At 39.6% G+C, this 14,777-nt stretch overlaps 1 protein-coding gene across 5 annotated transcripts in view; it reads right to left on the bottom strand.

Annotated features, from left to right (window-relative positions):
- Window positions 1-95: 95 nt before the first annotated feature.
- scap (SREBF chaperone) overlaps window positions 96-14,777 on the bottom strand; it is a 29,399-nt gene continuing 14,717 nt past the window's right edge. For all 5 annotated transcript variants that reach the window (XM_007569897.2, XM_007569895.2, XM_016680629.1 and 2 more), the window contains exons 9-23: window positions 13,152-13,264; window positions 12,969-13,063; window positions 12,755-12,853; window positions 12,319-12,531; window positions 11,175-11,554; window positions 10,351-10,500; window positions 8,263-8,464; window positions 8,055-8,170; window positions 5,824-6,355; window positions 5,321-5,406; window positions 5,016-5,098; window positions 4,670-4,836; window positions 4,468-4,548; window positions 3,709-3,915; window positions 96-2,855 (exon numbers count right to left, since the gene is read on the bottom strand). In XM_007569897.2, coding sequence (XP_007569959.1) covers window positions 2,610-2,855; window positions 3,709-3,915; window positions 4,468-4,548; window positions 4,670-4,836; window positions 5,016-5,098; window positions 5,321-5,406; window positions 5,824-6,355; window positions 8,055-8,170; window positions 8,263-8,464; window positions 10,351-10,500; window positions 11,175-11,554; window positions 12,319-12,531; window positions 12,755-12,853; window positions 12,969-13,063; window positions 13,152-13,264 — 2,770 coding nt within the window. In that variant the 3' untranslated portion in view covers window positions 96-2,609. The remainder of the gene's footprint in view (window positions 2,856-3,708; window positions 3,916-4,467; window positions 4,549-4,669; window positions 4,837-5,015; window positions 5,099-5,320; window positions 5,407-5,823; window positions 6,356-8,054; window positions 8,171-8,262; window positions 8,465-10,350; window positions 10,501-11,174; window positions 11,555-12,318; window positions 12,532-12,754; window positions 12,854-12,968; window positions 13,064-13,151; window positions 13,265-14,777) is intronic.

Below are 14,777 nucleotides of genomic sequence, written 5' to 3'. Positions count from 1 at the left end.
ATCAGTCACATGTTTTTCTAATATTTAGCAGCAATAAAAAAATCTCCAGAGGGTAGATCTATCCCTTTAAGGAAGACTTTACTTCAGATGATTTTTGTGCTTTGTGCCGTAGTCCTACCTGGATGTAAATATTCTGTTCTCAGCACTTAAAAACATTTATATTTTCTAAAATGCCAAACTTCAGCTTTAACTCATTCACAGTTCTAGAAGGAAAACCAGTTAGAAATAATATCAAAAAACAAAAACTACACACATCTAATTCCAAAGCTTTTCTTGACTAGACAGCAGGAAACGAACGAACAAGGCGGCCACATGGCCTGGTTTCTGTGGGACGCAGGCGCAATTTGAGACTTCTTGTTTGAATCATAATTATAAAACCCAAGTTCTCATAATCTGCGAGGGTCAGCTGTTTGTTCCCTGAATGTAAACACGTTGGCAGCGTCCCAGAGAAACCACAGCTTGTGTTACCAGTGCTGCAGATGTGTGGGAACCTAAACGCGCCCACCGCTCCTAACTGGAAGCTGACGTTAGCAAAAACAAAAAAAAGTGCATTAAAATGTGTGAACATATCAAATAGAGTCAGTTAGTAGTGCACTCAGCTCATGTTGTGAGGGAATAACGTGGCTGGCCTGAGGCTACATTCAGAAGACAAACTGTAGCTGGGAAGATGGTGAAAATACATTCTGGATTTTCTTTGCTTGGGAGGGAAAAAGTCGATCGCGTGACGATGTGGATTACATTCTCAACAGATTTCTAAACTGCAAGTGAGGAGATCAGGGAACATAACTTTGATTCCTTTTATTCAGTCCAATGAATGATTCTGGGTTAAAAAGGATTGGTAAACGTTGCTGAGGTTTAGAAATCTGAAACAAGAATCTGAGCAGAGAAATACAGATTTGTTTTTTGTTTTTGGTCTAATGAAAGCGTTTTCCTGATCTGTAAATCTGCAGGTAATTCAAAGAATGCAACTTGAAAAAGTACCAGGGGTTCAGTTACATTTTTATACAGCTTGATCTCTCTAATGTCTGACTGGCTCTCGCAGGAATACTTCCAGCTCGAAAGAATTTTAGTTTTTAGTAGTGATGCACCGGTCAGACATGTGGGTCTGCAAAACTTTGACTCAAATTGCGATTCCACTATAATTAACATTTTTAAATATTTTACCCTAGTCTTCCTGCCATGAGTGGAAGCAACTTTGAACTGAGCATTTATGATGCAGGAATTACTGTAAAACATCACAAAACTTGGCATTTTTAAACCATGTTAGAGATGAACGCGCTTTGAACATCACTTTCACCGGTAAATGTAAAACTTTACCTCCACTTTGTTAAAGAGCCTGCCAACATTTCCAGATCCAGCTTCTTTAACTTTCATTATCTAGAGTCTTGCAGCCTGACTGAATCAAAATTCTTGTTAAATTGCTTCTTCCACGTTCTAGGCTTCGTTTTTAAACAATTTACTGATACAGAAATAGTTAACTTTGCGCTTTCTTCGTTCAGTAACAACGTCCCAGTGCAGGGCAATGATTTAGTTCATGGGGACCTAAAAAATGACCAAAATGACATGTTTTCTTTTACACTACTATTGGGAAGAGAAATTATAAACAGAGGCTTCCTTTGGGTTTGAAAGTCTGGACGTGACCAAAAGAAAGTGATTCGGAAAAATAACCTCAGACGGCGACACAAGCGTAAAGAAGGCGGTGAGAACTCGTGCACAACATCATCAGTCAACAAAATTCAAGAATGGAGGTAGCCTGATGAAGGAGTGGCGTGAATCAGACCCCGCCCCCAGCCCCGCCCACTCACGCAGGACTCTGAGGCAGTTTGGACTCAACGCCTCCAACACTTTCCAGCTTAATATTAAAAGCGGCCAGTTTTAAAAAGTTGGCTCAACGCTGCCAGACAAACACCTTCCTACATTTAAAGTCATCATCATTTCCACTTAATATTGAAGTTTAAGAGTTGGGATTAACCACTCACAAACAAACTGTTACTTAAAAACATATTGCTAATAAATAATAGATTTATACATATAAAAACATCCTCCACCGGAGGTTTACTTTTTACAGTAATCACCAGTTCTCCCCCCATCCCGACTCACACACACTCACACACTTCCTCACAATTCAGTTCTTCCTCTCAGAAGGTGTTTGCTTGAAAAAAAGAAAAAAAAGGCTTGGACTAGGTTTCATGCACACACACAAACACTCTCGCATAACTCTGTTCATCCCAACAGGCTGCAGAACTGTGACTTCATTTCCTGTCAAGTGAACGGCACAGCAGGAATATTTAAAAAAAAACAAACAAAAAAAAAACAACAAAAACTGATAAAACAGGAAACTGCTCCATCTTCCTCATTCAGAGGGTCGGATCACAGAAGGTCCCATCCAAGTCAGCAGCATCCAGGGCAGAGCGACGAAGCAAACGCACAAGCTCGCACTTAAAATGAACAAAAAGATGGGGAATGATGGATTTGATTTCATATCCCATGACCCTTGTGATAGTTTTTCCTTTCTCAACATCTGAACTTCTGATATATGACAAAAAAAAAAAGGTAAGATGATAGAGCCGAGTGAGTGTTTCCCACCCGGTGCCAGCTGCCCATCTTCCTCAGTCCAGTTTCTCCAGCACTGAGGGAACGTAGACCAGGCTGAGCTCGCTGCCGAAGTCGCAGACGATGGCGGCGTTGTCCAGCACCAGCAGCTGCCGGACGCCCTGACCGTCGCCGCTCTGGCTCAGGTAGACGGTCTGCAGCAAGTCGCCGAAATTCAGGTCCCAGAAGGAGACGCAGCCCTGGCCCCCCGTCACCAGCAGAGACTCTGAGATCACGCCAAGACTGGCCCCACAGCCATCCTCCTGGTGACCACAAACAACCAGTTGAAGGAGGATTTTTTTAACCTCGCCTCATACAGGTTGGCAGCAGAAGTCAACAAGTGGTTAAAACAAATGTTGTTAAACCAACTGGTGGTGAAATTGCACGTATCCATGATAGAAGCAAGAAATCTAGGCAAAAATGGTGGATAGCACGGGTAAATTAGCAGCTAGTTAGCAGTAGCATCAACAGCCTTGAGTCACTCAAACTAATGCCAGACAAGAAGGTCCTACCACGACAAAATTTAATGTAGTGTAGGCCAACTATCACAAAAACAAAAAACAATCAACAATGAATTTAAGACATTTTAAGGCCTTAACCCTTTTGTTTCATCAAGTCAAACTTTAGGACATTTTTAATGCCACCTTGAATGAAATTTAAGACAGAAAGACCTATAAATAGAAGAATGGTTGGGAGAACTTGCTGCATTACAACAAGCAGAGCAAAAACTCTGAACTCAGCTTTATGCTTCTCACTTTGCATTTGGCTCATTAAGCCCCATAGAGCCGAGCGTAACGGTTTTTTTAATCTATCCTTATATTTGCTGGCAGGAGCAGCAGAGGTCAGCAAGTGGCCAAAACGAATGTTGTCCTCACAACTGGCGATAAATTTGCACTTAGATTATGGAGGCAATTAAGCTAGCTAGCTAGCAACGGTAAATTAGCAACTAATTAGCAGTAGCCTCACTGAACGCAGTGAAGACGTTTGCAAACGACTCAAACTTTTGTCTGACAGAAGAGTCCCAGAGGCAAAAATGACTTTAAAATGTTATGCAAAACATATTTTCTCTGGTCTTCTTTGTATTTCTACTATTACTTTCTGCGACCCGTTCAGTACCTGCTGTATGGAGTACAGTTTGATGCCAGTGCTGCGGTCCCAGATACAGATGAGGTCATCCAGTCCTGAGCTGATGACACAAGAGGTAGTGCAGACCAGGGATGTGACGTCGCCACGGTGACCGTAGACGTGGCTGACGCGGCTTCCTGTCAGGACATCCCACAGGCAGATGGCGCCGTCCTGCCCACCGCTTGCTAGAACCATCGTCTGATGAAAAAAATAAATGATTACTTTTCTATTTGTTTTGAATGATGGAGTATTAGGGCCACGCTAAGAAAATAATAATAAAAAAATGACATAAAATTAAGAGAACAAAGTCATAATATTACAAGAAAAATGTTGTAGTTTTACAATAAAAAAGTTATAATATTATGGCTTTATTCTAGTAATATTACAACTTTATTTTTGTAATAATGACTTTATTCCTGTCCTATTCGACTTCATTCATTCTTTCAATGGAGTCATTTCATACTCCATTGTCTAAGTTTTGATTACTTTCATTTAAAAAAAAATCATAGAAATATTATCATATAAATTAATAACCTTGTATGTTAAATGTTGAAACTACTTACAGAGCTTTAAAAAATAGAAACTACATGATGAAAAAAATGCATTTTTTGCAGAATTTAAAACTACACCCTGTTTTAAACAACCTGAACACATTTAGTTTTCTATAGTCAACATTTGTAGACTAAATTATGTCTGACTATTTGGTGCTTTAGCCATTTGATAGAAGAGTAAAGATGTATTGTTACTGACCTGGTCAATGTAGATGGCTGTGATCCCCCCAGAGTGACCCTGCAGGGTAAAAAGGCAGCAGGAGTCCTCCAGACGATAAACCTGACCAAACGGTACATAATAAGAGTATGTGTTTCCTTTTCTGTTGCGTTTTATAAAGACAGAGAAGCCAGTGATGTTTTAAGACAGTGTGGTAGTAAATCGTATGAGGTTTGGAGTTTACCCTGACTGTGTGGTCCTGGCTGCCGGTGACCACCCTGCCTGCGGCCGCTCGCAGCACAGTGATCGGCTTCTGGTGGGCACACTGCACAGAGCGCGTGAGCTGACAGCTGATCAGGTCCTCGCTGCTGTAACAGGGAGACGGGGGCATGCTGCCTCGCCCAGGGGCACCTGAAGGCATCACAGCAGGGATCACTGCTCTGTTACTGGAGCTTTTCCAGGCCATTTCTGTCTCAATGTCTAATACAGAAGTTTATTGACATTTTTGAAAGAATCTATATCACATTTACTAATCGAATACCCTAAATAGTGTCACATTTCAGGTCAAATAATTATAAAGATCATCTCACCTCTGTACTGCAGCAGACCCAGAGGTTTGTTAATCTCAACAGTGAAGAAATCTAACGACCCGTTGAGTCGCGCTGCCACGATTCTGAGAACAGAAAGTCAGAAAAGATATCAGAACCTGAAGCATTTCTTCCACTTTTCACATCCAACTTTACAAAAGTTAAAAATAAGCAAAGAGAAATAAATTGATACAAAAAGAAAACATTTTTTAAATTAAATAAACAAAAACACAGACATCTATATAAATATGTGTGAAGTTTTTGTTTATTTTTGTTTTAAGACAACAAGTAAAAGATCTGAGTTTTACCTATTGTTAAGAAACGCCAGCGCGGTGATACCAGAGACTCCATCTTCATTGCTGCACCGCAGAGACCCCTCTACTGCGTCCCACAGCTGGAACCACATGAAAAAATTCACTTTATTTTAAATGTTGTTTAGTTCCTTAAATAAACGAGACCTCTAATTGTTGTTTACTTCAAAGTAGGGCTGAAATGACTACTAATCAGGATTAATTGATTACTGAAATAATCACCAACTAATTTAGTAAATGGTTCATCGTTAACTGGAGCATACAGACACTGCAGAAGGCCCAGTGCCGAAGGACACACTCAGAGCAAATTAGGCCAAAACTGTGCAATAAATATATACGATTTACATTTAAGATTTCAATATGTAAATATGTCAGTAAATATGTTCTACCCAAAACTAGGGTTAACACGACAAGAGATTTTTATTACCTACAGCCATCAGCATCTACAATAACTCTTGAATTAAATGAGCCATAACAACATTTAATTTAGTTTCACACACCTCCAGTTTGCCGCTGCTCCTCCCAGCAGCGATCAGATTCCCTCTCAGCTCCATGGCCCAGACGGAGCTTTCCCAGTCTCCAGCGGACTGCGTCCCAGCCCCGGCAGCCTGGTTCGGGGGCCCACATGCGTCCCCCAGGCTCAGGCTCCTCTGGAGATGTGTGGCTGAAGGAGGCGAGGAGGAAGCGGAGGAAGGAGACGGGTACGTAGACGGCGACGGAGGCTCATGCTCCATGTAGGCGCGCTCCACCAGCCCTCCGAAGTCGAACCCTCCTCTGGGCGGCGTGGCGAGGTTGGAGGGCGGCTGGGAGGTGAAGTTGGTGTCGATGAGCGGAGTCAGGTCGGGCTGGTCGGTGAAGAGAGGCGGCCGGGTCGGAGCGGTGCGACGTCTCAGCGGGTAGCAGTCGTCCTCCGATGCCCCGTCACAGCTGAGGTTCGGGTCTCTAGAGTCACAGGCGCAGTCGCACTCTGCAGTCATCGTGTCCCAGACGTCTCGCTGCTCCCAGCAGCCACTGCTGCTGCATCGTCTTAATCTGCAGAGAAAACAGAACAATCAGATGGATACGAAGAGAGAGCAGCCTGCTTCTCCCTCTAAGAGGTCACAATAAATGGGAGGGAAGATGGGAAAAGCCTTCAAACTGCACTGATGTGAAAACTTGGCCCGATGTTAATATCGCTGTTCAGGCAGAGATGGTATTTTCCTATACTGAGTATTTTATATATTTCACTATGCGCTGCATCGCTTTCGTCGCATGATCAACCTCCTCAGCTCCACCTCCACAAACAAACAGCAACAAGCTGGCGAAAAATATCAGTTAATGTGGCCCAGTTTTATTTATCGGACCAATACCGACATGTTAAAAATGACTAATATCAGTAAATACTGATGTTGATGCAAATAATCTCTTACTGAACAAACATAAATAACCAACTTTTAACTTGCGTATATTTATTCAGCGCAGGAAAAAAAACTATTGTTTTGAACAAAATCACTAATTTTGTGACTGGAACTGTTTTCATGTTGAGATTTTTTCTGTTTTTTTGTTGTTTTTTTTAATCTAGCATTTCCAATAATTTATGGACTTCAGTAAATTTTATGGGGACTTATGAAGAGATGACCCACAGATTCCTCAGTGCACATAGCAGACAGAATAAAGTTGTTTACCACATGTTTGTCCTTTGTTTAGTGATGAAGAGCTCAATGTTACTCTCATCAGACTAAAGCACACAATTCCAATTAACAGTCTAAAAAGCTACACATCTTTACATTTGTGATGTTAAAACACTTTCCAAAAACAGCATATAATGGTTGCTAGAGAGACATTCTATCATTAAGCTTTGCAGATTTTTGATGCCAAAATGAATAAAAATGGGTCCTCATTAAGCCTCATTGGCAGTGAAAAAGAGAAATATGCTTATATGTCACACCATATTTATGGCCCCTGGAAACAGGGGTCTTGCATTACTAATTAGTTCCCAGAAAACTCAGATTAAATTTAAAAAAGCTAATCATAAATTTAAAAAATATTTTAATCACTTTCATTTTGTAGGAAATGTTGGGATTGCCAGTAAGAGTGACTCCAGTTCTTTTGTTAAAAACTGAATTAACTCATATTTAAGGTTTAAAGTTACCCTTAAATTATCAGTGCTCCTTCAATTAAAGTAAAGTACAAACATTTATTTTAAAGCTACATTTGTCAGACATAACATACATTTGGCATTATCTGTAAGCCCTAAACTCTAAAAATCATAATAAAGGCTTCAAATATTTTACTCTGTCACTAATCTAAATAATATGCAGGTTCCATTTTCTTATATTTTCATGATATTTAACATTTTTAGCTGCACCAGTAATGCAAGTTAGGAAATCATTTGGAGGACTTGCTACAAGCACTTTTGTTTCAAGAAATTTAACGACATTTCATGGTTCAATTTACTTTTAAACATGTTTGGAGAGCTACTGAGCACAGAGATGAACTACAGTGATCAGGAGGGTGTACATTAGTCATAATTACAAGTCTGCAACGTGGAACCTTCCTACAAAGTCAACCTGACCTCTCTGTGTTTTTATTACAGCATCATAAAATGCAGATAAGGGTTCATAAAAAGACAAAATGGTCTCATTGTTTTCCTTGTCCCAAACAGAAGAATTGTAAATAATCAAACTGGTTAAAGTCTGGGCAGCTTCTAAGGGCAGCGTAGCTGAAGAGGAAATTCAGATTGTGACCTCACCCTTGCTTTGGGATGACCGTCAGACAGTCACCAGTCTGGGCATCCCAAACACGGATCTGTCCCGCCAAGCAGCAGCTGGCCAGCAGCATCCCATCGCTGGCCAAACACTCGATGTCCTACAAGAACCAACGAGAGGAGTCATGTTTGCAAACACGCTTTATAATAATACCGTGAAGCATTTTTATTAGTCTTCCGAAGCCCTTCTTACCATACTGTGTCCCCTCAGCAGCAGAGGGGAGATCTCACTGACAGGTGGAGAATAACCGTAATCGTCGCAGGGCAGTTCGCCTCGTCGCCGACGCCCGTGAGCAACGCCGTTTCGGCCGTAGTTACGGGGACAGAGAACGCGGTAGAGGCAGAAGAGCAGCAGAACCAGCAGGACGCCTGCAGCCAGGCCCAAAGCAGCAACCCTGGACAGGAAGTGGGGAGAAGAAGGCAGAAATGATGAAACTCTCTCAGAATGAGCGCAGTAAAAAAAAATATTTCTAATCCATGAACCGGCGATCATGTAAACATCTGCACAAGTGGAGATGTTTATGTCTTAAACATACTTCACAAGATGCTGACAAGGAAAATCCGCCTGCTGTCAACTGAGGAATGTGGAGTTAAAATGATGATGAGATAATGACCTTCTCTGACCAAAACTGGCTTTGAAACAATTTAATGTAAAGTTTGGAGCTTGAAGAATCCTAACATTTGGTTATTTTACTTTCTAAACTACAGTAACCTGAATTTAACTTTTTTAAACAGGAATTCAAAATGTAAAAAGTAGAACAGAAAAAGGGAGGATTTAACCAGCCTAAGTTCTAAGTGTTAAAACTTTCAATTATTGGCCCGTAAAGAAACAGTCAACGTCTTGTCATTTATTTCTGAAAAAAAAAAAAAAAATGTATGCAAAAAGGTTTGCTGTTTTATTCCGTTTAAATCTAATGAGGGGATAAGATGTATCTGGTCTCAACTCTTCATCTAAGAAGAGGAGAAAAAAAAATAGAAAAATGTAACACAGAACTGACATAAATAGCAATAATTAGGCCATGATTTTTACTTTTTTTGTTTTGTTTTCACCATTCAAGCCAGTCAAAGCGGATGTCTGGGAAGAAACCAGTGCACATTCCACTTCTGTGTAAGAACCAGTTTATACTTGACTCCAAAGCAAATCGCATGTTATCTCAACGGCGCCTCAGGTTTATCTTTACCAGCATGAAGCAGCAGCAATTTTCCAGAAATCTGGGAAGAGGACATGGAAATGTTTTGTTTTGAATACTTGGAATCTGTGTGAGACATTCCTAGTAAGAGAATTTCCCAGCCGATTTAAATCTATTTTACCGACTTATCCCCCCCGTGGTAAAAAAAAAAAAAAATAAAATAAAAAATGTTATAAAAAGAAGTTTTTCGGGTTTCATGATATGCCCCTCATTAAATTATGCAACACTGATCTTTAGCACACTGGTCTTCTATCTGTTTCAGGGTCAGATGAACTCAACAGCCTCTTCTCCAACTGTGAGGGTCACAACCCTGACCCAAATATTTGAAAACTAACATACAGACTGAAATGAAAAGATCAGCTTCCACTCCGGTGAACTGCAGTTGGGAGAAAACACAATGTCTTATATAACACAGAACAAAGATAACTCAACTCCAGACTCTGACATTGTTGGAGCGAAGGTAGATGAAGAAGATGATAAAAGATGACTGGGTAGAAATACTGAACTGTGTAAAATCACACGTTAATTTGTGAATGTAGCCTAATAATGATTTGAAATTAGAAAAGTAGTTCCAGATTTTATATGATAAATCTGAAACTTAGTGCAACATCTCAGTAAACTATAAAACCCAGCATAGTTCAGCTGCATAGAAATCCTTTCTCAGGAGGATTAGCTACATTTTTCTACACCTGATTGCTCCATCTGTAGATTCAGATATCAAGCAGTCAGTCTGATATTAAAACTGTCCGTTACTCTTTAGTTTTCTCAGGTTCTGTAGCATTTCTTAAAAAATAATTTGGAAGCCCTTTTGCACAAAGTACAATGCAAAGGCAACTAATTATTTAAAATATATGAAGTGGGTTACATGTGGTAAACAAGCATTCTGCATATAAGACACAACTCTTAGATGAGCATAAATAAATACGACTTAAAATTATTTCATCACCTTAAATACTTCCAGACATGTTTGGTCTAACTGAAATAAAATCAGGACGCTTTTTCTGAATGAAGTAAAATATTCTTTTCTGATGCATTTAAAGGAAACAAAGTGGGTTTTATACACAGAGGTCTGTGTATTTCAGAGTACTCACTTGTAGAGGGTGAGGTCTGTCTGTATATCTGCAGAAACTTTAGGGATTAGTGGAGGAGGGTGTCTCGTGTCCTGAGGGTGACGCGTTTCAATGGCCTCCTGGGGGCTCAAGTGAATCGTGACGGGAATTACCGGGAGAAGGCTGATGTACCTAAAATTGACAAGGAGGATGACATTTTTGATCCAAAAATTAGATTTTAAAATAAAGGAAGACACAGCTTTAATTTTTCATGCCTTCTTGAAAACAAAAAAAGCAGCTGAAAGTAATTTTGATGGTAAAGTCAAAGGTGAGTAATGTTAGATTTATTAAGAATGTAGTGAAAACATTAGGGTACTTTTTTTGTTTTTTACTAAAATAAAAAAGCATTATTATACAGAGTAATAAAACCCACTCTTAAAGTAACAGAAGGTTGAAACAAAATAAAAATGTATTTCTTGAATGACTGGCAGATACATGTATTTTTTTAAATCATTTTTAAGATTGTTCAAAAAAACAAAACTATAATCCTGTTCTTAAATCAAAGAGAAAATCTGACCCAACCATGATTTCAATGCAAGTCATTTGATAAAAGTACTGCTGTGATTTTACTAAAGTTACTAATAACGCTTTGCTAACATTTTAGAGAAAAGTTTGTAAATTTAACTGGAAACTGAAATCAGAAGGAAAATAAAACCTAACCAATATACACTAAGATTGATTTTCTATTTGTATTTACAAATCTTTTTCTAGTTACATAAAGTTCAATATAACAAACGTTTAAATCCAGTCTCCTATTTTAGAGTTACAGACAAAATACTAAATTTGTAATTTGAGGCAATACTCACTTCTTTGCTAAAGTTATATTGTAGTAGCTGAAAAGCGACGGCCAATGCCTAAAAGACAATCTCCTCCATCCTTCCTCATCTTCGGCCCCCCAGGTGATCTGGGGCACGGAGGGCGGGGCGTGAGGAAGAGGTCCTGCTGGCCCAAGGTGACCTTGTGATTGGTTTTCAGGTAGTGGAGTTGGAGCCGGAGCACGGTGGATGCTCAGGGTGCTGGTAGGATCCCCGCCACGGAAAACCGGTGCCACTGCCAGATGGGGGCTTAAACCGCCTCCGCCGGAGTCCCCCAGGGGGCTCTGCTCAGACACCTGCGCAGCCAGGTAGGTGCGGATTCCAGCCGGGTCCGTGTAGACAAGGATGCCGATCCAGATTACCGTACCAACCTGAAAATGTGGAGAGAAAGTGAGATTAGAATTTGTGAATCTGTTGAGTTGGGATTCACAAGTTCCCAACTCATGGTTTGGGAACTTGTGCTCATGGTTTAATAAACCTTAATAAAAATACTACAATTTCAGAATATTAACATTAGAAACTAAAAAAAAATATTTACAATTATTTGTTTTAATTTAAGTCAGAAAAAGTCAATATCCTGATGCTGATAAAATAATAAAACATTTTATGTTACCTACATTTTTCATTGGCATTTTGATTATGATACATAGACTTAATTAAAAATACAGAATAATAGAACAAATTTAGTAAGATCCAGTAGTCTTCTTAGGCAGAGTGTTTGGAGTCAGTTGGTTTTGTCTTCCTTGTAAGTGAGGAAAACGTATAGAAACGTTTCAACCAGCTGACCAGCAGAGCGCAGCAGCAGGTGGGGGAGGAGCTACATTAGTCGAACTCCAGCCACTTCAGGACATTGTCTAATAATCTTATAAAAACACCGTAAAACATTTGGTATGTAGGACGTTTTTATGATTTTGAATCCTCAACCTTAAGAGTTAGTTTCTCAAAGAAAAAGTAAAAATAAACACCTTTGACGTTAGAAACAGAACAAAGCCCCCCAAAAGTTCAACTTCAGCTACAATAGTGGCTTAATAGAAAAAAAGCAACCAGAATTAGATCAATCAAATAATAAATGGACTTAAAACTTAATTTAAAAACTAAAACCAGTCAGAACACGTAGCATAAAGAGCTGACTCACCATGATGATGCGCTGGGCCAGGCGTGTGCGGGCCAGGAAGTACACAACACGCAGTCTTTTAGGGAGCCTCAGGTTCCTGAAGGCCGGGGTCTGCAGGGTGATTGTGTGGGGGGAGGGCCGAGGCGGAGGAGGGGCCTCTCGTGTTCGCAGGGGTCCCGGTTTTGATGGAGGCAGGCTGGCCTCGGCGGGAAGCCGGCGGTTCAGGTCAGCCAGCTGTAATTAATTTAGATTAATTTTTAATATTACCGTCAATAAAGTTGCATAGGAAGACATTCACCAATTTCTTGATTATTATTTATTCGCTAAACACTGTTGTTTACCCTCGTATGCAAAAAAGCTAATGTAACTTAGGTTGTATCTGAAATAGGACTCCTTCTCAGAAGTTAAAAAAAATATGTTTTCTTATTAAATGTTTGTTTTTTCATGCAAGTCTTACCTCCATACGGCGAATATCTATAGACAGGACTGTTGTGAAGAAAAACATCTGCAGAAAAAAGTCAGAAACGAGCCCCACGACGGCAAAAAGACAAAACTCCTGCATAAGACAAAAATTTGTTTACATCACTTTATATTCTTTAACTTTATCTTTTTCTTTATAGACACAATCATGTTTTTCTCATGATGCAATAATTAAAGCACATTTCTCCAACCTGGATAGCTGGCACCAAGGTGAAATATCCAATCAGGATGATGCACAGCTCAGTGGCCATGTTCTTCATGATAGACCAGCTCTCATTACTAAGGCCTAGTGAGGGCAAAGGACAAAACATAAAGGGTACTACATGTTTTTAATCCCAGTGAATCCTAAAAGGATGACTGGGTGAAAACCTTACCCTGAGCAATTCGAAGTTTGACCTCAAGGTCAACGGGGGTGGAAACCACAGACTTGGTGAGCACCAACACATTTTCCAGGCCGATCACGACAACAAGGTACGGGAAGATCTCACTGCAAGGAAACAAAAGGTACATTAACCATATATGAGTCAGAAAGCTTCAAAATCTTAAAGAAATCACAACTGGCGTTTGCAGCATTGTCATTTAGAGGAACTCTTCTGACTGACGAAGACCCGTTCTAACCTCATAAACACTCTTAGCATTCAGACATCACATCGTACATGGTGAGCTGGATAAAAGTTCTCTGAAGATGTTTCTCCTTTCAACAAAATTTGTAATATTAGCTCCATTCCTGGCAGATAAGGAACATGTTAAGAAACTGTAATTAGACTGATAGAGTTTGATGGCTAAAATATTACATTGTGAAAATTAAAATTTTAACTGTGTTGGCTGCTTTATGTGAGGAAAATAGATTTTCAGCTGCTTCTATTCACTTCTGCCAACAAAGCATTTTGGTTATTAAGTTGTGGGAAGAAATGTGCTGGAACACGATTAACACAGCTGCTCAGAACAGGAGCAGAAATAACATCTGCTTGGACGACGGTAGAATTTCTGTTTTTCTGAATTTCACACTTTGACCCAAGATGTTATTCACCACCATGTTGAAATAATTACAGACCAGAATGATCCGTCTCCTTATCACTGCCTCATGAAGGCTGTAACCAGCCTTAGGCAACTTTATGCTTGTACTCAGATACTTTCTTTAATGTTTTCTACACATATTTCTTCACTTCAGATTAGGCTGGGCTATCTGCTTTACAAATAAAATATCTTAATGACAGAAAATACTTCAAAAAACTTGCTTGCATTTTAATTATCCCTTCTGGAACTTGACCTACATTTAAACTTGAAGTAAATACAAGCTATAAAACATGTTTGTTAAACAAGATAGTATGTAATGGGAGGGCTGATATAACTCTGATCCATGAAGATACAAAGCATGCATTGGTGAAAAAAATAAAATAAATCTTCATAAACAGAAAATTCAATGAATCAATGAGATCAATTTATTGCCCAGACCTACTTTGGATATGAAAGTGAATGCAGCTATCATAAACTACAAAATACACGTGGCATAAGCACCTGAATAATCCACCTTCATCAGATTTATGTGGTCCACAAGATAAGCCTCTTCAATTAGTTGTAAACACATAAGAAAACCAACCACAAGCCAAATAAATATAATCCTCATGCACCATAAAAAAAGGTTAACATTAAAATTATGTCATAAAAATGAGAAAGCTCACACAAACTGCAATAAAATCTGTTTGTCAAAGGGATTTTTCTGAGAGAAGAAAAGTTTTCTTCAGAAAAACAGCCAATCTGAACATTTTGTTAGCAACTAATTGATCCCTGCAGGGAATTTCCTCCCATTACAAAGTGACCAGAGATTAGTGTGAGAGTACCGATAAGCAGGAGCTGTGGAGGTAAGTGTATAACTGGGTCACAAAGGAGTCAGCAGCTCTACATATTACATCACACACATAAACACAAGCACACACACACACAAGTGCACATGTACGCACGCACACGCACACACACACACACACACACACACACACACA

Source organism: Poecilia formosa, unplaced genomic scaffold (assembly GCF_000485575.1).
Source record: "Poecilia formosa unplaced genomic scaffold, Poecilia_formosa-5.1.2 Scaffold250, whole genome shotgun sequence".
NCBI lineage: Eukaryota > Metazoa > Chordata > Actinopteri > Cyprinodontiformes > Poeciliidae > Poecilia > Poecilia formosa.
Note: the sequence above shows the minus strand (reverse complement) of the source record. Positions and strands in the feature narration are given on the sequence as shown.